The 23,188-nt window shown below is 41.8% G+C and overlaps 1 protein-coding gene across 1 annotated transcript in view; it reads left to right on the top strand.

Annotated features, from left to right (window-relative positions):
• The first annotated feature begins 838 nt into the window (after window positions 1–838).
• The window catches only part of MSH4 (mutS homolog 4), a 53,984-nt gene continuing 31,634 nt past the window's right edge, over window positions 839–23,188 (top strand). The window contains exons 1-3 of the mRNA XM_048860873.2: window positions 839–1,171; window positions 8,171–8,335; window positions 21,848–22,011. Of these exons, the coding sequence (XP_048716830.1) occupies window positions 904–1,171; window positions 8,171–8,335; window positions 21,848–22,011 (597 nt within the window). The 5' untranslated portion in view covers window positions 839–903. The remainder of the gene's footprint in view (window positions 1,172–8,170; window positions 8,336–21,847; window positions 22,012–23,188) is intronic.

The following is a 23,188-nucleotide window of genomic DNA, read 5'->3' as shown; positions in this document are numbered from 1 at the left end:
GAAGCTTTTTGACGAAGTTGATTATAGAGAGGGATTCCATATGCCCACAGAATGCACCATAGGCCTTCTCAAAGTCTATGAATGTAGAGCTGCCTTGCTATTCTAAGCTTTGTTCTATTATGTTTCACAGAGTGAAGATCCACACCCTTTCTGAAAACCGGCTTGCTCTTTTTGAGAATGCTACCAGCTACCTCTGATACTCGCTGGGCTATGATCTTACACGATACCTTGCTTGGTACAGATGAAAGTGTGATCCCACACCAGTTATTACAATCTCTGAGAGTTCCTTTCTTGGGTATCTTCACTATAACCCCATTGAACCTGAGCCTGAAAAGCCCCTTATTAAATAGCTGTTCTCCATGTACATAGGTATAGACTGTGATCATCTCACCCTCAACCTTATCTCTGCTAAAGGAAGGGGAAGGGCAGGAACACCTGGAGTAGAAGAAATGTTCAGGAAGATGGGGTGGGGGGGAGCCCCTGGAGAAAATATCGCTGCAGAAGTGGAGGACGGGATGGCGGCGTACGGTATATGGGTATTGTAGCAGACCAAGGGGCTTGTGAACATTGACTGGATCACGGGGGGGCTGGGCTAGGAGCTGCGTGTGGCACAAAGGGAAGCTCCAGTACTCTTCCCGAAGGGGCTTTTGCATCTTTGCTGCTCCCACAGTGCAGCAGCAGCTGCTTTGTATACCCCCTCCCATGTCGGGGACTTAACGGTCCAGCCCCATAACACTCCCCAGCGCTCTTAGGATTCCCAAAACAAAATGGCTTCCAGGCGGCCACAGCACACTGGATTGCGACGGCGGGCGCCCTTTCCTGTTTGCGCATGCGCGGGTTTCATGTCGCCGCCGGTGCCGCCATTTTGTGTGTGGCCTCTGGGGCCGACCGGCGTTGAGTGGGATGCTGCGGGGAAGCGATGAAAGGAGGCCGCCAGCGCGGGAGGAGGCCTCTGCCTCCGCCTCCTATTCGGGCCGCTGTTCTTCCTCGTCCGGGACGGAGCACCTGCCCCGCTACCATTTCGGGCTGCTGCAAACCCCGCTGAGCACGGCGGGCAGCGCCGGCGGCCGCTCGGGCGGTGGAGCGGAGCCGGCCGGCCCCCCGCGACAGGCAGACTTCCTCGGCAGGCGTCTCACCCCGGGGCCGCAGCCGTTCTCTGCGGCAGCAGGAGGTGGGGAGCAGTGGGGGTTGGACGAACCCCGACACGCCCTGCGCGAGCTGCCGGGCCCTCTGTACGGGGTCGTCTGAGCAGCCTAGAGCCCTAGATGGAGATCGGCCCCCCTCCCGCGGTGCCCTCCCTGGCCGCCAACCCACCCAGGCCAACCGCTGCTCCTGGGAAGGGTTAACGGGAATCTGTAACCCCAGGGCATCAGTGTTACACAGCTTCCTGCATCCACGTGTATCCCGTCCCTGAACCATCTCTGTCCCATCGGCCCTGAACAGTTAGACGGGCTGCCTGTGTAAGGAAGATGCTCTTCTCCTTTTGATGGAGTTGGAACTGCAGCTCCAATTAAAGTCTCCTTTGACAGCAATACTCAGATCTCCCATAATGAGAAGAAAGTGGGGAGATGTGATATTGCTAATGTTAAAATAAACATATAAATAAGAAAAACAGTTTGCTTTCTAAACCCATCAAAAATTCCTTCACATTTTCAAAATTTGCTTCAGAGTTTACTTTTAATTACCTAAAATGGTTGGGGTAAGGAAGAATTAACAGTATCAGATAAAGTCCTCAGCTGATTCAATAAAACCTCTTTCCTTGCAGGAAGTAGCCTCATCATTTAAAGGGTCTGCTTTTTGTACTGGTATAACTATTTTAGTTAGAGGTGTAACTTTTTAATCAAAATAGTTACACTGGTACAACCTCTAGGTTGTGGACACTGTTATGCCAGTATAAAGTATACTGTTATCTCAGTAGAGCTTAGTCCCGTTCCCTTAGGGAAGCACATTTTATACCAGTGTATCTGTGAGATGGTAGTACTATTTTAACAATGCTAGTATAGTTAAAATGATGCAGTTTCATGTAGATAAGCCCTTATAGCCTGTTCCCACAAGCCCTATCTTGATGGGTCAGAAAGGTGTCATTTTCAGTTGTATTAGCTCAGTAAATCTAACATGACTGAAAAGCCCTTTTAATGTTTTTAAAAATGTAGTCTAACAATTTTTAGGGCTGTCAAGCGATCAAAAAAATTAATTGTGATTAATCATGCAATTAATCGCACTGTTAAACATTAATAGAATACTGCTTAAATATTTTTGAATGTTTTCTACATTTTCAAATACATTGATTTCAATTACAACACAGAATACAAAGTGTACAGTGCTCACTTTATATATATTTTTGATTACAAGTATTTGCACTGTAAAAAAACAAAGGAAAAAGTATTTTTCAATTCACCTAATACAAGTACTGAAGTGCAATCACTTTATCATGAAAGTTGAACGTACAGATGTAGAATTATGTACAAAAAACCCTGCATTCAAAAATAAAACAATTTAAAACTGTAGAGGCTGCAGGTCCTACTTCTTGTTCAGCCAATTGCTCAGACAGACACATTTATTTACCTTTGCAGGAGATAATGCTGCCTGCTTCTTGTTACAGTGTCACCTAAAAGTGAGAACAGGTGTTCCATGGAACTGTTGTAGCTGGCATCGCAAGATATTTACATGCCAGGGCACTAAAGACTCAATGTCCCTTCATGCTTCAACCACCATTCCAAGGGACATGGGTCCATGCTGATGACAGGTTCTGCTCGATAACAATCCAAAGCAGTATGGACCAATGCATGTTCATTTCTGTTATCTGAGTCAAATGTCACCAGCAGAAGGTTGTTTTTCTTTTTTGGTGGTTTGGGTTCTGTAGTTTCTGCATCAGTGTGTTGCTCTTTTAAGACTTCTGTTTAGCATATCGTGCATGTAAATACTTTGCAATGCCGACTACAAAAGTGCCTGTTCTCACTTTCTGGTGACATTGTAAATAAGAAGAGGACACCATTATCTCCTGTAAATGTAAACAAACTTGTTTGTCTCTTAGTGATTGGCTGAAAAAGAAGTAGGACTGAGTGGACCTGTAGGTTCTGATGTTTTACATTGTTTTCTTTTTGAATGCAGTTATTGAACAAAAAAAAATCTACATTTGTAAATTGCATTTTCACAACAGAGATTGCACTACAATACTTGTAGGGGGTGAATTGAAAAATACTATTTCTTTTATCATTTTTACAGTGCAAATATTTATAAAAAGTATACACTTTGATTTCAGTTAGAACACAGAATACAATATATATGAAAATGTCCAAAATATTGTATAAATTTCAATGGGTATTGTTTGACAGTGCAATTCAAACTGTGATTTAATAGCAATTAATTTTTTTAATGGTAATTAATTTTTTTGAGTTAATCGCATGAGTTAACTGCGATTAATCGACTGCCCTTATAATTTTGCAATTGTGTTAAGCTACTCCCCGCTAATGCAATTGAAAACCATACTCTTTTTGGCCATCAAGACAGGGCCATAAAAGCCATGATAAAACTCCTATTGGCTTCAGTGGTACAGGTTTTGGTCCTTGAGGCTGAACAACTTGGAGCCCAGCATGTGTGCTGAGCCCCCACCCACCACAGCTGATTGCTTTCATTTAGTATGCCCTCTAGCCCATAGTAAAGCTTGGAGTACTCCATATTCTGGAGCATATGAGAACACACAAAATGTGTTTGGACTCAGAGCCACCCAAGCTGTATTGTGGATTAGAGTACTGACAGCTGAATATGTGGCAGCTTGCAGGTGCTCAGCAGAGGTAGGGCCCTGGTTTCAGCACAGGTGGGGAGGAGGGTTATGGTGTATACCATTAAATGGGAGGTGCATGGCCAGCCAAGTACCAGTGATCAAAGTTCAAAGCACTCGTGCTGATATATATACATTGAGTATCGTTAAAAAGTCAACATTTACGGTTTACCTAATATCTTTTTGAGATACCTCACCTATTTTCTTGTATGTGGAATGGGAATGTTGTGCTGGCTTGTGTGGAGGTGTAGGAGCCCATGACACAATTTGCTGTAGTGTTGTCTAACTTCCCCTTGCCTCAATGTGCAGGATTATGTTCATAGATTAGGACACTAGGGTCAAAGATTATTTAATGGAAACTATTGAAGATCATACAGAGGTACTTCAAGCCTATATGAGTAATACTGTGGGTGCCATTTAAAAAATCAACTGATACTGTACAGCAGTTGGTATACTGCAGGAACAACTGTTTATAGGAAATATTATGGTTACTCCAAGGATTAAGGACTAGTGAATGTCAAGTACTCTAATGGTATTTCAGTCATAGTATTTTGTGATCAAGATTTCTATTACATAAACGTGGTGGTGGTGTAAACTGTATTTTTGTGCCAACCATCTGGAAATAATTTCAAGAAATCCATTAGGCATTTAGCTGTTTCTAAGTGCAATGTATTAGAGACCAATGTACCATATTTTCAAAAAATATTATAGGATACAACGATGTTTTCTTTTACAGACCTTGTTATGTTAATGCTTTTTTTTTTTTACATTTAATGCAGACTTCAGATATGAGAAAACATATTCTTGCTTTATTTAACACAAGATGGATCAAAAATTGTAAATCTAATTTCAGATGGTTCTTTGCTTTCCTGTATGTTGGTGCATTTATGTCAAGGTTCCTCCCCCACTCTGAACTCTAGGGTACAGATGTGGGGACCTGCGTGAAAAACCTCCTAAGCTTATCTTTACCAGCTTAGGTCAAAACTTCCCCAAGGTACAAAATATTCCACCCTTTGTCCCTGGACTGGCCGCTACCACCACCAAACTAATACTGGTTACTGGGGAAGAGCTGTTTGGACGCGTCTTTCCCCCCAAAATACTTCCCAAAACCTTGCACGCCACTTCCTGGACAAGGTTTGGTAAAAAGCCTCACCAATTTGCCTAGGTGACTACAGACCCAGACCCTTGGATCTTAAGAACAATGAACAATCCTCCCAACACTTGCACCCCCCCCTTTCCTGGGAAATGTTGGATAAAAAGCCTCACCAATTTGCATAGGTGACCACAGACCCAAACCCTTGGATCTGAGAACAATGAAAAAGCATTCAGTTTTCTTACAAGAAGACTTTTAATAAAAATAGAAGTAAATAGAAATAAAGAAATCCCCCCTGTAAAATCAGGATGGTAGATATCTTACAGGGTAATTAGATTCAAAAAACATAGAGAACCCCTCTAGGCAAAAACCTTAAGTTACAAAAAAGATACACAGACAGAAATAGTTATTCTATTCAGCACAATTCTTTTCTCAGCCATTTAAAGAAATCATAATCTAACACATACCTAGCTAGATTACTTACTAAAAGTTCTAAGACTCCATTCCTGGTCTATCCCCGGCAGAAACCCAGCATATAGACAGGTTTCAGAGTAACAGCCGTGTTAGTCTGTATTCGCAAAAAGAAAAAGAGTACTTGTGGCACCTTAGAGACTAACCAATTTATTTGAGCATGAGCTTTCGTGAGCTACAGCTCACTTCATCGGATGCATACCGTGGAAACTGCAGCAGACTTTATATATACACAGAGAATATGAAAATTTGTTCCAACCCCTCAGACAGAGACAAACACCTACAAGATCTCTGTCAAGCTTTCTTACAACTACAATACCCACCTGCAGAAGTAAAGAAACAGATTGATAGAGCCAGAAGAGTTCCCAGAAGTTACCTACTACAGGACAGGCCTAACAAAGAAAATAACAGAACGCCACTAGCGGTCACCTTCAGCCCCCAACTAAAACCCCTCCAACGCATTATTAAGGATCTACAACCTATCCTAAAGGATGACCCAACACTCTCACAAGTCTTGGGAGACAGGCCAGTCCTTGCCTACAGACAGCCCCGCAACCTGAAGCAAATACTCACCAACAACCACATACCACACAACAGAACCACTAACCCAGGAACTTATCCTTGCAACAAAGCCCATTGCCAATTGTGCCCACATATCTATTCAGGGGACACCATCACAGGGCCTAATAACATCAGCCACACTATCAGAGGCTCGTTCACCTGCACATCCACCAATGTGATATATGCCATCATGTGCCAGCAATGCCCCTCTGCCATGTACATTGGTCAAACTGGACAGTCTCTACGTAAAAGAATAAATGGACACAAATCAGATGTCAAGAATTATAACATTCATAAACCAGTCGGAGAACACTTCAATCTCTCTGGTCACGCAATCACAGACATGAAGGTCGCTATCTTAAAACAAAAAAACTTCAAATCCAGACTCCAGCGAGAAACTGCTGAATTGGAATTCATTTGCAAATTGGATACTATTAATTTAGGCTTAAATAGAGACTGGGAGTGGCTAAGTCATTATGCAAGGTAGCCTGTTTCCTCTTGTTTTTTCCTACCCCCCCCCCCAGATATTCTGGTTTAACTTGGATTTAAACTTGGAGAGTGGTCAGTTTAGATGAGCTATTACCAGCAGGAGAGTGAGTTTGTGTGTGTATGGGGGTGGGGGGGATGTGAGAAAACCTGGATTTGTGCAGGAAATAGCCCGACTTGATTATCATGCACATTGTGTAAAGAGTTGTCACTTTGGATGGGCTATCACCAGCAGGAGAGTGAATTTGTGTGGGGGGGTGGAGGGTGAGAAAACCTGGATTTGTGCTGGAAATGGCCCACCTGATGATCACTTTAGATAAGCTATTACCAGCAGGACAGTGGGGTGGGAGGAGGTATTGTTTCATATTCTCTGTGTATATATAAAGTCTGCTGCAGTTTCCACGGTATGCATCCGATGAAGTGAGCTGTAGCTCACGAAAGCTCATGCTCAAATAAATTGGTTAGTCTCTAAGGTGCCACAAGTACTCTTTTTCTTTTAGCATATAGACAGACACACAGACCCTTTGTTTCTCTCCCTCCTCCCAGCTTTTGAAAGTATCTTGTCTCCTCATTGGTCATTTTGGTCAGGTGCCAGCGAGGTTACCTTTAGCTTCTTAACCCTTTACAGGTGAGAGGAGCTTTCCCCTGGCCAGGAGGGATTTCAAAGGGGTTTACCCTTCCCTTTATATTTATGACAATTTATCTCAAGAGAATAGATTTAAAATCAGTTAAAGATCTTAAATAAACACAGATGACCTGCTCTTTGTTACAAAGTTAGGTTGATCTGACCACATCACTTTGGGCTGTGAAAAATTTTATGCCCTGTGTGATGTGGTTAAACTGACCTAAGCCCTTGTGTTGACTTTGCTAGGTTGATGAAAGAATTATCTTGGAGTGGTGGATTTACTATAGCAACCAAAGAACCCCTTTCTTGTGATAGTAAGTGTCTACACTGCATCTGTGCTGCTGTAGTGTTTCTAGTGTACTAAAATGAGAGCAGATTTTGAGGTAAATGCACCATCATAGAATTTACAGTGCAGGTCAATCTTAAAATGCATCAGTAAAAGAAATTCCAGGAAACACGCCAGTTCTTAAATTTTAAATTGTATGACTTTGAGTTGAACCATATAGGCAGAAGAAGATAATTTCACTGAATGAGTTTTTGAATATGGTTCTTTCTCTTTGTTTTTATTACCCTTTAAAATGCGTGTTCAGTATTAGGCAAATATATTCTTTTTATGACACTTTTTAGACTTGGGAATTTTCACAAGCAGATAATTATTATTGAAATTGACAGGAAACTGAAGGTAGAAAATCTGATAAATAGAGCAGCCCCTTTTATAGGCCTAGAAATCCCTCTTATATGAAATTATGCATTGTATCTGGCTTTTTATCACATAATATTAGTGTAACAACCTAAGCAGGGAATTTGCTGTCAGTATAAAGTAATGACATTAAGGAGAAATTATCATATCAATATGAGTTGGTTTTCAAAATAGCATCTTACTGAAGTTCACTTTTTCCTCTTTTTATACTTGGATTATATAAATATTAATATCAATACAGCAAAGTTCCATTGGGTTCTGTGACTGGATATATCTTTCTCCATTAAGAGCTCTTAACAATCTTTTAACTATTTTTCCTTATTTGTATTGCTTTTCAAACAAAACACTTCATGTCTGATTGTGTTAATTTTATTTTATGGCGTTTGTGTGACTTAAGCAGCAAACTGATCTATGCATTATCTTTCCAAGAGATGCTTTTTATTTTTTTCATAGATTCATACTTTGGGGACAGGAGTTCGTATGCAGAAAATGTTAGCACAATGAATTTTACAAGCTCTTCTTCTGCAAGAGGTCTTAATAGTGCCTGGATAGGAAAAACACCCCTCTCTTCTAGTAGATCAGGTTGTAGAAGCAGGACACCTCTCATGGGATATTCAGGTAGAGTTGATATTTTTATAGGACTAGCTCTCTTTAAATCCGTAGCCTTATTTTTTAAGCATATTTTAACAATTGAATGTTATATAGTAACATACTTTTTTGTTCATGTATTTTGGGGGGTATTACGTTATATAGGATATCTAGTACTGAGGATATGTACGTAAGAAAACTGTTATTTTAGTTACCGCTTAGCTAAATTTTCTTGCATTCTTCTTCAAAATAATTGATATAATTGGAACTCAAATATTCTCTCAAATTATTCAGTTTCGGTGTAAGTATATGGACATGTTGGTGATTCTGTGGTAACTTTACTAAGGTAACTTTACCTAAATTTGTACTCCATATTTTTTTATCTTGTCAGACAACAACAAAATCAGCTTTGTCCCCATTACTTTTAGGAAGAGTAATTTTTACTTGTGCTAATGCAAAGCTCTCATCCAGGTTCTAATCAGTCCCAGCATATGTATTATGAGGTATTTTGATATCATGTTGTGAAAGTGACCACTTTAAAAGTTTTTGGTGTCAGTTTTGTGCAGCTTATGTTGTGAGCTCCTTCAGTCTTGGAAAAGAAGAGTTGTTTAGAGAAGCACTTTTTTTTAGAAATGGAAACTTCATAACATGAAGAAGAAAGCCAGACTGAACAGCAACATCTACTCTCTGAGCAGATGCAAGAAACAAAACATCATCTCCAGAGAACTCACCATCTATAATGCTCTGACCACTGCATACAACCCCAAATATGCTGAACAGCTCTTCAGAAGTACCTTAGAATACTGAGGGAACCATTTCCTGTACCTTACATACTCTAGATGGGACCACCTCAAGCAGGAAATCATCACAAGCTCCTAAATATTGGAAGAAAAAAAATCAAGAAACCTATCTGGAGATCATGCAGGAAACCTAAAACAACTATAAAAAAAAAAACGGATAGCCATCCAACACAAAAATAAAGGTGGAACCAACTACAACAACTATACAGCCACTAAAACACCACCTCTCGAAGAAACCATGCCACCAGGAGTTAAAACATGGACACTACACAACACCTCAACATCATTAGCTTGTCGAGACTACCCATAACTGGAACTGAAGTATGTACTATTCCAGGGACTGAACTTCTGCCTCACCATAGAACCTGATTCCATACTAACATGTGAAGAACTAGAAGAATTCTGCTGCTGACTCCGTCTCAATGAGTTCTTTCACAACAAAGAGTGTGGCAGTGGTATAACAAGCAGGCTGCTGGAATCAGTGCGCTGAACCAAGGCTGCTTAACACACACAAACTCGGTGCATGCTTGTATGCTGGTTGGATGCCTCCAGATGAGGGAGTTCCAGCAGCAGAGCATTTTGAGTCACTCAGAGTTACTGGGAAGCAATGACACAACCCCTCATTGCCCTAGATTGCACCCCAGAACATGACAACCCCTTGGACAGAGTTTCCATTAATATTAGGTGTTGGGTCTTCTGATACTAAAATTACTCTTGGGGGAATTCTGTGCCACTGCACGCATGCAGAATTCATGTCCCTGCAGATTTCTTGGCTTCCCCTCAGAAAAATGACTTCCGACAGGGAAGCAAAGGGAAGCTGCAAGAGTGATCATGTACCCCTCCCCAGCAGCCTGGGTGTGTTTTTTTGGGCATCCGGAGCAGCCAGTGGAGAGGTAAATCACTGCAGGGTTGGGGGCAGGTCTGAGGATGCCCTGGCCACTGGCTCTTTCCCTTTGCCAGGCTCAGCTACTAGTCTCAGCTGGGCTGAAGCAGGGGAGAACATGACTTCCTCTTCCCGTGCAAGAAGCGGGCCAGACCTACTCCCAGAAACACACCCAGCTGCAGGAAGCTCTGTGGCCTCCCCACCCCCATCACTCCTCAGCTGCGGGGAAGGGGTCACTGTACGGAGAGCTGCTCCCTCATGCATCCATCTGCCCAAACCCCATGCATCCAGACTCCCCCCTCCCCCAGAATCCCCCCACTGAGCCCCCTGCACCCAGACTCCCTCCTGAGAATCTCCCCCCTGGATCCGGACCCCCACCCCTCCACCCAGACCACACCCTGGCTGAGACCCCCACACCTGAACTTCCAGTCTGATGAGGCCCCCCCCAGCACCTGGACCATCCCGTCAAGCTCCCCGCACTCGGACCCCCACCCCACTGAGCCCCAACCAGCTGCACCCGGACTCTCACCCCACTAATCCCCCCACACCCACACACCCCTGCTGAGCCCCATTCCTCCACACCCAGACCTCCTCCTTGGTGAGCCCCAACCATTTGACCTGGATCCCCCTGCAGAGTCCCATTCCCTCTACATCTGAAACCCTGCAACAAGCCCCTCTGCAGAGCTGCCCACACCTAAATTGCACCACACAGAACCCTCTCAGACCCTCCTGGATCCCTCCACACTAAGCCCGTCCCCACTTGGATCCTGCCGGGCTGAGCTTGCTTGACCCATACCTAGATTGGGGGACAGCTTTGTCCCTCTTGCTTGCTATCTTGGTGCACCTGGCATGGAGGGGCAGGGCCCTGGGGTGTTTTAGGGCAAGCTCAGCGCTTGTGCTGTGTCAGGTTTGGGTGCAGCCTCACCGTCAAGTCCATGTCCCAAGAAGGGGCTGCAGGGTGATCTCCCACCTCCTTGTAGCCAGTGGCCGTGCTCCCCACTGCCATGCTGGAACCCCCACATTTATTTATTGATAAATAAAATATGTGGAATTTTGCAGAATTTTAAAATATTGTGCGCAGAATTTTTACTTTTTTGGCCGAGAATTCCCTCCGGAGTAACATTTTAAAAGTAATTCTTTAGCAATTCAGTCTTGCTGATGCATTGTGGTAGACATTGTAAGTTCTACAAAAAATGTGGCCTGTTTCATAATGTGAGGAAACAGAATAAGCTGTTTGGGGGGAAATTAGTTTGTGAGAAATAAAGAAAAAGCACTGTCAGAAAGGAGGAGTCAGCAAACTGCTCAGGAAAGATAGATGTCTTTAACAAGCAGAAAAGTTAGAGACAGTATTTTTCTTTTTTATATATAGAGTTAAACTCAAGAGAAATAGTGGAATTAAATTTTTTGGAGTTAAATATCTTTTATTTTTAGAAATAATATGCTTAGGTTGTTTTGGGGTGTATGTGGAGTTTATAGGTGTTGCATTGTAAGTGAAAATACTGGTGGATGGCTTTGCTTTTACGAGCAAGACACCATTTTTGTGCTGTATGATTAGGGCTCTCTGTCTGTCATGGAGGTCGCAGAAGTCACTGATTCTGTGACCTCCATGACTTCTGCAGGCAGCCAGTGTGGCTGACCTGGGGCGCCCAAGCAGCTGGCCCTAGAACAGCCACACCAGCTGCTGCTGGAGTGACCCGAAGGCTGCCACACCAAATGCTGCTTGGGAGTTGCTGAGATGTACAGTAGAGGGCACTGCAAAGTTATGTTATGGTTCCGAGAAATATAGAACATATGAACAGCTTTAGTTTTCCAGGAAAATTGCTTTGTCCTTTTTTATTGTCTTCACATTTAATGACAGAAATAGAATAGTTTAACTTTTTGTCATCAAGTGAACCCAAAATGGAATAAAATATAAAGAGAATGTATTCTATCAAAATAAAAATTACCTCTACTTGATATTAGTTTAAGGAAATAATTTGAAAAGTAGCCAGCAATTGGCCGCAGGGAGGTGCTGGGTTTGAATGCCCTCATACTCAAAAAATGCATAACATCTGTCAAAACAGGGTTAAGTCTCCCCAGAAACATTGTTAAATGGTAAATTTTAGAACTAAATTTTGCACAAATTAATTGGGAAAACAAAGCACTTGACAAAGAGAGATTACTTCTGAAATGTGGAAAAATGACATAATAGCTATAGCACGTGGGCAACTCAGAATTAAAAACATACAGTTAAAATACAAAAAATTGCCTGCATAGAATGGCTATATTTGCTTCACTGGCATTTGATTAAAAAAACCCTCCTGTCTTCAGAGGTATACCTTATGCTGTACCCTGAAATTTGTCAAATACTAGCAAACAGAGGAAATTAATTTCATGGGCAAAGGCCCACCACTCTCTATGCCTAAAACTATTCCTAAAGTTTGGTCAGAAACAAAGAAAAAACAATTCTATTCTCTCCTCTGCCTTGCACAGTAACACTGTTCTGCAGTTTTATGGATCTGTGGGATTCCTGTGAAAGAAATACTTTAAAATCTAAGACCATGAATACATAAAATTTCCTAATCTAAAGCATTTTCTTTTTTTCTCTCCATCTCTTACTTTGCTTTTTCTTCCTGTCCTCCTAGCTCCATTGTTAATTTCTTCTAATTACACTTATTTATTCTTCCATTAATTCAAACTACCAGTGTCAGAAAATCTAGTAAGTCTGATACTCAGTAAAATGCATTTTGCTTCAGACTTGCTGTTTAGCTATTGAGCTCCCCATACTCAAGAAGAAAATGGTTACTTGGACTGGCTGAAACTACTACTATACTACTAGTACTATAATGTCCTCCAAGAAAGGAACCGCCTCTCCATCATATGTTGGAAACCTTTTGTTGTGTGTGCAGTGATTATTTCACAACAGAAGAAATTCAGGAGCGTCTCTGGGTAAGAATTTTGGGTATCAGCTCATTAAGAGTAGAGGTCTCTGCATGGGGCAGCTTCATCCCTTGCCCTTTTTGCGTGTTGCATTGTTTTCTTATAGCTTTGCAGCTTCTGTCCTGCTGGCTCCATCCTCTTCTGACAGTAACCTAAAATATTCTATTCTTTTTCAGATTTATAGTTTGCATTTTCTCCATCCAAATTGTATATGCATAATTATGACTAGAAGCTCTAAACTTCAAATTCCCTTACTTTTTCAACTTATTTTTTAATCTTTAAAAGGATTGCTTCTCAGGATTCCTTAAAATAGAGCAGCTACCTTAAGGAAATTGGAAATGCTTATTGTGACACATGGATATCACAAGAGGGACAATAACTTTGAAGTCTACTTTAGCAGTCTGGATTAAGGAATTTATGATAGAGATATGCATCAGGAGAGGCAAGGAAATAGCAGTCTCTTTCAAAGCTCATTGCACAAGATCATTGTCTATTTCTTGGGCCAAGAGAGTGGTGGTGTCCTTTCTTAAAATATGCAAGGTGGTGTTGCAGTCCTTGACCCCAGAATGTACAGAACAGTATAGGTTGGATATCTTAAGTTTTCAATAAGTGCAGTAGCCTTCAATTTGTGTGGGCCACTTCCTCTCTCATTGGATTCTTCTGGTATCTGTATGACACTAATTCCTTTTTTTTTTAAATATAAATTGTACTAGGAAGTTGTAAATATCTGGACATATGTGCAAGTTAAAGGGTGGGTTTCACACCTTTAAAGTTTCTTCAAGTGCTTCATATTAATCTAGACCACCTCCTTTTCAAGTCGGCTCTGGTAAATTAAAGAGTTTTGTGCCTTATTTTCTGATAAATTAGCATATTTGAAGAAATTGCTACATTTTCTGAGTTTCATCTGAGGTGCTGAGTTGGCAGGACAGGTATATACAGTGAGATGGCAGTACTAAAAGAAATTGAATGTTCATTCTCTGTCTTCTGGTAAGAGAGGCACTGTACAGCATCTAGACTGGTATGGAATAATTCAAAGGGGGGAGAAAAGTAAGACATTTTACCTTTATGTAAGACGACAATGGTGAAATATGAGGGTGAACAAAGCCAGAAGATAATGCTTGACATTGTATAATTTATGAACCATCACTGAAGTGTGTCTTTTAAACATGCATGTGTGCATTTCTTTTTAAAGACCTATTTTGACAATTTTACTTAAATTAGGTGTCTCAGTGGTCTCAGCACATGATTAGGAATTACTAGACTCCCATGAACCTCAAGTCTGAAGGCTGACATAGAGAATTTAGCCATTCTTGGCTTCAGAACCCATGCTAGGGTTGAGGAGACTTGCCAGCACCTTGGAATTTATTGAACTAAAAATGTCTGGTAGCAAGTGTTCACCTAAACATCCTTATTCCCACTCATTACAGGTACAGGTAGACAAAGAAAAATCAATTCAAATACAAGGACCCAAGTCTATATATCTACAACTAGGCTCAATGTGGACAGTGGAGACTACAGGAGATCACAAAAACTAAAGAAAGAAACTAGATTTCAGATTCATTCTAATCAGTTCAAGATCAGTGGTCAATAAACTTTTCAACATGATCTGTTCTGATGAGAATTCTGACCTGGCTTGCATAGTTGAGACCTGGTTTAACGACACACACACAGCGCTATATGGGTCAAAGTTACACTGCTATATGGTCCGGTTTACACCACACTCGCACCACCCGCACTCAGGCTAGTCTGTGTACCAGCTCTCAAACTTTTTCGTCGTGTGGATCACATCTGAACAGAGTATTTCATAGACCACTTTCTCTCCTATTTAGATTGTGAATGTGTGGACCACTTCATCTCTTACTGGTAATCAAATAATATCCCTGTGGTAATTACAGCACATGATTACCTGGAAAAACAATGTTTGGAAATATTTTTAGTTACTTTTAATGTGATTTAGTGACTGGAAATGACAAATAGTAGCTTTATGTGATCAATTAGCAACCCACTTGTAACCAACAAGTGCTCCGTAGACCTTGACAATGCTAGGTGAGAGGTGGCACAACAAGGTTATTCACGCCTTAGATGAAGTGGAGATTCTGTCAGTAAGACAGACTTCTTCAAGTCTATGGATACTACTCACTACAGAACATAAGTGGCACAAAATGAGATGGGAAACCAATTAGCTCCAGCACAAAAAGATAATCTCTTTTCTATAGTCAGCAGAACTATTCTTGTTAACCAGTTTGTCAAGCTGTACTGTCTTCAGTCATCCACAGAACCAGCACTTCTTCCTGAGATTAGCTTTCTACCTAAGTACCACAGTGATGGTCCTTAGATACCAGGATAATATTGTATGGTGCTCTAAAAATGACTATGTTGCCTTGCAGATAAGATTGCTGGGATCTGGGACAAAGTCTCTGGGCCCCAAGAATTGGGGTTTATGCAAAAAGGACTGCGAATACATGTGTCCTTTGTAGAATTCAGATTGTTCATGCAGACAGAAGTTTTCAAAGTTACTGCAGGATATCAGCCTGTGACTCTGTCTGTCTCTCATGGCTGGTGAAAGCAGTCATGAGACCCTGAACCCCCTGTTGACAGAGATTCTCAATATCATCTTTGGAGATTGCAATGTAATAGCCACCCTGAAAAAGGCTGTTGTCCAACTAGTGCTCAAAAAAAATCTCTTGTCATGATTTTGCCTGTTCCTGTCCTGTATGGTATCAAATCTGCTAGTTCTGAGCAAGGTTGTTAAGAAGTTTGAGAACAGCTATTTCTAGCAGCACCTCAAATCAACCAGCAACTTTGACGTGCACAATTGGATTTTGTCCTAGGACACGGCTCTGGGACAAGGCTGGTCATAGATTTGGATCTTTTTTTTTAGCAGTGGACAACAAACATCAGTGCTCATATATCTAGATAAGTCCACAGCATTTGACACGCTTGACTATGAGGTGTGCTGTGTTGCCTGAGACATATAGCAGGATGGACAGACTTTGCACTATGTTGGCTCCAGATCTTCCTCTCAGGCAGAAGAGGGGATTGTGATGGGCATCAGCTTCTCATTCACAAGGACTTGTATAGTTCCAGGAGGCTCAGTTCCTTTCTCACATCCCATTTGACACATGTTAAATCTCTAGGATAGGTTGTGAACTGCCACAGACTCCAGCTTCAGTAGTCTCCCAGTGAGTCCCAGCTCTGCATTTCCCTCGTGTAAAACACAGCTTTCCCATGTCTTCATGACCTGAATTTGCTTCCTCTCTATTACAGCAGTGCCTCATACCTTTGCTTATTAAGACTACACAACATGAAGCAATCCACCTTCTAATCAACATTGCTCATCAAAAACACCATGATGCTTCAGACACTACAATGGCATCTGGTTCAACAACTGATGTAAATTTCTGATCTTGATCTTTGAGACTGTTTGTGGGCTGAGCTGTGCTTCTCAGGGACATTGGAGTTGTGATCGCATCCCGAATGAAACTCACAAGTGTAGGGGATTGTGGCTTCTTTCCAGTAGACCCACTGCTGTGGAACTCCCTTCTGAGAATGAGCATAAATATTACCAGCTTCAGAACAAAATAAAACCCATTTATTTACATGAGCTTTCCCACAACAACTTCATTGAAATTGAAGAATAAATGAAGATGATGGAGGAGAAGAAAAAGTAAACATTGACATGAACATCTGCATACATTCACATCACAAAGCAAGTGAGGGATATTAGACTTTCAGACTGCTAGGTTTTTGAATTTTGGGTTGCATTCAGATACTACTTGGTCATGTTATAAATACCTAAATGGGGGGAGTATTTTTTTTTAAAAAGTTTGCTCTAGTATCTGGACCAAAATGTGCCCTTGCACATACTCTTTTGTATCATATTGATGTGTATTAGTTGGCTAACACCCTTCATCTCAGTGATGACTTCAGTTCAGAGCTGGTGTAAGGATTTAGTATGTGAAGTGCTTTGGAATCCTTCAGAATAAAATATACTATATCTGTAAAATAAGTAGTAATATTACTGTAGCTTTTATTTAGCTTTTATTTTGAATTAGCTTTGATTTAAACTATTATAGTGTACCCGAATCTGGTGATAAATTGATAAAAGGTTAATAGCGAAGTGGACAAAAGGGAGAACTGACAGGTTGATAAAGAGGTTGACTACTGTGATAGTGAGTTTGACTGATAAAAGAAAAAAGATGGATGAAGATGTTGCCTTCTATAAGAGTATTTGATTAAAAAAATGAAAAAGATTGATGAGAACACTGTCTGGTACCAAAAAGGCAGAGAAAAGAACTTTCTTTCTAGCAAAGAATCTAATGTATTGATTTTTTGACAGTTCTGGGATTTAGCAGTAATTCACTTTCAGTTTCAAATTGTTTGATATCTCAGTAAATCTCTCTGTGCCATAAAAGCTACATACTGCTGAATTGTTGTAAATGAAGCTTGAATGTGATGTATCTACCATATGCAAGGATTTTTCTTAGCCTAATTTGGAGGTCTTTTAAATTTCAGAATCACCTTCTAATTAATGAAATAATGAAATAATCACCTTTTAATTAACGAAATTAATGAAATATTTTCTGGACAGTTGTTTTATAGTGGCTTCAAACAGGATTAGGGTCTGTCAAGAACTCTGGTTACTGGTCACAGTTTTCTTGTTTGCAGTGTTGTAGCTGTGTTGATCCCAGGATATTAGAGAGACAAGGTGGGTAAAATATATTACCTCACCCACAGTTTTCTTGAAAAGAAAGTCATTAGTAAATTCTCCATTAGCTTGTTCTTTGGAAATACATAACATTAAATTTGAAACAAACCACCACAGACGCTAAACAAAGCTATTTAAATGTGCTTAGGGTTTGCCATTTGTACCTTTTAATAAAGAATACTGTCAAAATCTAATATTCCTAGAATCAAATTTGCCAAAGAATAGTATACAAACTAAACTTCTCTGTGTCTCAGTTTAGTTAAGTGTCTTGTCTATGGAGCCCTTGTAGCCTACAGCAATATTTCTCAGATGATGGAGCCATGCCTTCAGGTGTGTTGCTAGGGGTTGCTTGCTGGTTAGCACTCCATAGTTGAGAACAACCCACCCCTTGCCACATAGCAGAATCCTATGGCTGTGAAGATCCAGCAGGAGCAACAAGAGACCAAGAAAGTAGCCGCTTGTTCCCCCAAATAATCCTCCCCCTTTTTGCTACTGCTGCTCCATCCCTAAACCCAATCACAATGGAGATTCTCCCCCTTCCCAGTATTCAGTTCTGGGGCAGGATAATACAGGACATCTAGAAGCTGTGGAACTGGCTTGATAGCCTCTTGAAGTAGTGCTGTCTGAGAGCTGTGTGAGGGGGCATGGAAAGGTTGAAAGAAAAGGGAAGCACTCTCATCAGCCAGCATCAGCCCCACTCCCAAACCCAGGCCCTCCAAGCACCAACAGCTAGAGACCAAATCCCCCTTACTATTTCCAGCTCTGCCTATCCAACAACAGCTCACTGGAATCCCCAAAAATCCTTGAGAATTTTTGCCATGACCCCAATCCCACAGTCCTTTTGGGTGGACCACTTAAAAAAACCTGATGGGGTGGTGTCACATTCTCTGGTGCAGTCCAGACTAGTGAGGGGTCGTGTCATTGCCTGCTCTGTCATCCTGGGTGCCTCACAATGCTTTACGGGTGTAGCTCCCAACCTGGGCCATGCACAACCAGGCTACCAGCATAAAGGTCATATGCTGAGTGTCTGTGTATAGCTGAAGCTCTGACCACAGCAGCTTGCCAGCAATGCACCAGTCACACATTGGCTTCTGCAAGCCTTGTTTACTACTTGCAAGGTGACTCCAACACACTCTCAGGCCCGGATTTTCCCAAAAATTTGTGTTCTGCAATGACCAGCCCTCTCCTGGGTAGTTCAGATATTAACGTACATTACCCCTGTAAGAAATCAATATTCAATAGTTTACTTTAGCTGGAGTTACCAAACAGTTCAGTTTTTGCCACTGGATTGGTTTAGATTAGAAATAAAACAAGTTTATGAACAAAAGAAGATAGGATTTTAAATGAATTCAGGTATAAGAGAGAGAGTTAGAAATGGTTACAAGCAAATAAAAGTGAAAACATGCATCTAAAAGTTTAAAACTTAATTGGTTGGTTCAAGGTTTTGTTTAAGATGGACTTTCTCACCCACTTTTTTCCAGCAAGATTATGAATTACCCTTTACTTCATCAGGATCTCTCCCAAAGGCCCAAAGCTTCTGGTGCCTTTGTCTTAGGTGAAAGAGAATGTGAAGTTCTCTACTAGGGTGACCAGACAGCAAGTGTGAAAAATTGGGACAGGGAGTGAGGGGTAATTGGTGCCTATATAAGACAAAGCCCCAAATATCGGGACTGTTCCTATAAAACCGGGGCATCTGGTCACCCTATTCTCTACCCCCTTTTTTATAGACCAGTGAACCTTTGAAGTGGATTCTTCTGAGGGTTACCCGTCAGAGTAAAGTTTATTCAAGCAGTAAAAAAAGAAAAATGGAGTCTGGTGGTGAAGGGGCTCCATGCCCCTACTTGTGTTTGCTGAAATTCAAATTGTTCTGTTTCCTGCCATCTCTTCCCCCTGCTGACTTAAAGATTCTGTCTACTACTTATATGGAAATTGAGGCAAATTCCTGGGTAACAATTTTTGCCTAGGCAGGGCTGTATGGTTTTGAACATGTGCTAATGACATCATATGGGGGAATAATAACTTTCATATAACGTTGCTATATCCATATCACCATGATATTATTTATCAGTGGGTTATTTGTTTTCAAATTATATGTTACAAGGCATATTTTGTACAAAGATTATTACAATAGCGTGTAGAGTGTGAATACATGGGATGCTTTTGGTCAGGTGGCTATAGGGGTTCTGAGTGGAAATAGGTTGAGAACCTCTGGTCTATAGGATTAGGCTTCAGGAGAAGTCAGGAGACCTGTATTCTAAACCAAGCCCTAACACTCATTTGCAGTCTGATACTGGGCAAATCACATCTTTAAGCCCCAGTTTCCTTAGTGGGAAGATGGAGATAATGATGTTCATCATCTCCTTTGATGTTTTGAGGTATAGTTGTCACAACCACACAGCCCCCCCTCTCAGGGGGTCCGCTGGGAAGGCAGATCAGCACTGCATGTTGCTAACGCTGTGGCAAACATTGCAAAGCATTTTGGGGAGGGTCAAAGGTGTGAGTGTGGAGTGGAAGATTTCTTTGCAGACTGCGAGAGGCCAAAGTGGGAGGAAAGAAGAAAAGTACGGGTTAACTTGATGTCCCAGCTAAACCCGAAGATAAGGAGCTGACTCCAGCTGAAGGCCACTCTGCTACCTGCCAAGACAGAAGGGGGAGAGTCCACCCGCCACCCCCCCGACCAGCCATGAGAAAGGAGAGTTGTTGAACGAAATCACAGGGGCCGCGAAAAGGAGCGAGCTGGCGAAGGCCAACAAGGGAAAAACATAACAGTCTCACAGCCCTGAAACCGGTGTGTGTTGGGAAAGCTGAAGAAGCCACAGAAGGCCGGCTTGGACTGGTACACAGAGCTTGGGGAACAAAGGTCCTGGAAGGAGACTCCCCCAAGAGACCTCAGGGACTTAAAAACCCTCCTGAGAGCTGAGGCAAATTGGAGATCAACAGCGGACCCTGGACGACCTGTGCACAGGACAAGAACTCCTGTCCACCCTTCCCCCTCTTCTTCTTACGTTACTCCCAGGCTTGGACAGCCTAGGGTAGTGCGGGTGTGAGTATGAAAGTGGGTTAGGGCTTGGGCTTGGGGCACTAATGCTTTCTTTCTTCCTTTGAGTGACGTGGGGAGCCACCTCGCCCCTAACACCCTCTGCTGTTATTTTATTAATAAAGCTTTAAAATTCAGACATTTGGTGTGCTCTTCATCTCCTCCCCTAAAGATCCTGCGGCCTCAGCCTCATCACCTGACACCGCTGGCAGATTGGTAACATAAATCTGTCACGTAGTCAAATCATGTTTGTGAAGTTCTATATAAGTGGAAAGAAGAGTAAGTCCTCAGCAGATGTAGGAACAGGATAGGCTTTTCTGACTTTTTAGCCCTGTGCTTGTCTCTCTAAACAATGTGTCATCTAGAACACCACTCCTACTTCCTCAAAACTTCTATGTGCTTTTGGATGTTTCCTCCTGATGGAGTTTGTAAACACTTATATGTGCTGCGCATATATATGGAGCTCTGTACAGTTCCTAATGTATTAACCACATTCACTAATTGTTCCTCACCAACTCCAAGAGATTAAAACATGGACTTTCTAAGCCAGATTGCTTAGGCAAAAGTGAAACCTACATCATTTGTCTCAAATGCATTGTTTGATTTTCCACAAACATCAGAAAATTTCTCTCTTAGCATAAGATCAGCTATGAAATTTCAGAAAGGTTGGTTTGGTATTTGACAAAATTAGGGACACCTCATCAGAAGTACGCTTTTAATAGAAAACTACCTTCAATTTCAATGTCTCTCTATATTTTAATTTGTCTAAATTTGTCCATCAATAATAGCTGCCCTCAGTTTTGTATTTAAAATTACATATGCTTAATGATCATAATAGCCCTTCTATTCTTCACCTGTTTTTCATAATACAGAAATAGTGCTCATGCACTGTATTTTCTACACATATTTGCACCTTTAACAATGTCATTCCTTGTGTTCACCCCCTATTTGTGTACATGTGCTCTGTTCTTATTTTTTCACATATTACGTGGTGTTCAAATAATTGAAAATATGGGTCATTCTCTGCATAGTACATCAAATGTAGAATTCAGCAACTTGTACTTTGAATTTTTAAGTAAATTTGGATAATTGCTAGACTTTTGCTTCTTTGTGAGTGGGGGATATAAGTACATACATTGTTCACTCTCTATCATGAACTGGGTCATAACTATAAATGTATACTACTGTTTTACAGTTACATCCTCATCTGCTGTCTCTGCTCATTTAGTTGCATCCGTTATTGTAGCTGTAGTAGAAGGGAGAGGACTTGCCAGAGGTGAAGTAGGAATGGCTAGTATTGACTTAAAAAACCCCGAAGTGGTATTATCCCAATTTGCGGACAATACAACCTATGCTAAGGTAATTTTAATACTTTTGGTTGCTGTATATGGTTGTATTTACATAATGAAGAAGATTATTATAGATATCCTTTTTTGTTTGAAGTTTTTATAAATAATAGCAGGAAATTCCTGATTGACAACTGCAGTTTGTTCATACCAAGAGTAATAAAAAAACTAAAGTAGCATTGTTAATGTAAACCAGGGGTCTCAAACAATTGGCCCGTGGGGTTATTTTCTGTGGCTCGCCAGCTCCCCGCGGCCCCTCCCACCCCCCCAGCATTTACCTAGAGTGGCTCCGTTCCCGGCCAATGGGAGCTTAGGGGGAGGTACTTGGAGGTGCGGCCAGGGCAACACACAGTCTCCTGTGCCCCCTCTCCCCCAGGTCCCAGCCGCTTTCTGGAGCAGTGCGGGGGCAAGGCAGGGAGGGAGCTTGCCCTGTCCCTGGTTTGCACTGGGCCGGACCTGACCTCCCAAACCCCTCCTGCAGCCGAACCCCTGCCGCACCCTGCACCCCAACCCCCTGCCCTGAGCCCCCTGTGAGGCAGGGGCGGGGCCTCATGGAAGGGATGGAGTGGGAGAGGGGCCGGGGCAGTGGCGGGGGTGGTCAGTGGTGCGGCCCTCGGGCCAATGTACTAGTCCTCATGTGGCCCTCGTGGTCATTTGAGTTTGAGACCCCCGATGCAAACAGTAACATCATTTATGCTGGCTTTTGTGGACACTAGATACTCATTTTTGAAGCTGTTCCTCTTAAAAGATTCTGTCGACTCATGATAGCAAGTGAGTTTTCTCTTCAGTTAATAGTGTATTTATTTGTGTCTAGATTTTTTCTCCTCCCTTTTCCCACTGTCCTTTGGGGTTCCACTGTGACCCTGTCCTTGGCCTTGATCCTCAAAGTTACCTTTCTAATTTTGATTTGTCTCCATCCATGCAATCCTGTATTTCAGTCTCTCTATCAATCTGACATCCCCTCTTAATTGTCTCCCTTCATTTTAGAATTAACATGATAAAAATGGAACTCCTTTCCTTTCAAGTCCTTCCTGAATTTTCCTTGACTGTTGACATCACTATCTTCCTTGTCACTCAAACATAATCTGAATTGTCTTTGATTCTTTCCTTTCTCATGCTCCCACATCAAGCTGTGTGCAACTCTTGCTGCATTTTGCTCTAATGTTTCTAAAATCTGCCCTTTTTCATAC

This window comes from Caretta caretta, chromosome 8 (assembly GCF_965140235.1).
Source record: "Caretta caretta isolate rCarCar2 chromosome 8, rCarCar1.hap1, whole genome shotgun sequence".
Taxonomy (NCBI): domain Eukaryota; kingdom Metazoa; phylum Chordata; order Testudines; family Cheloniidae; genus Caretta; species Caretta caretta.
This window is presented reverse-complemented; position numbering and strand designations above follow the sequence as displayed.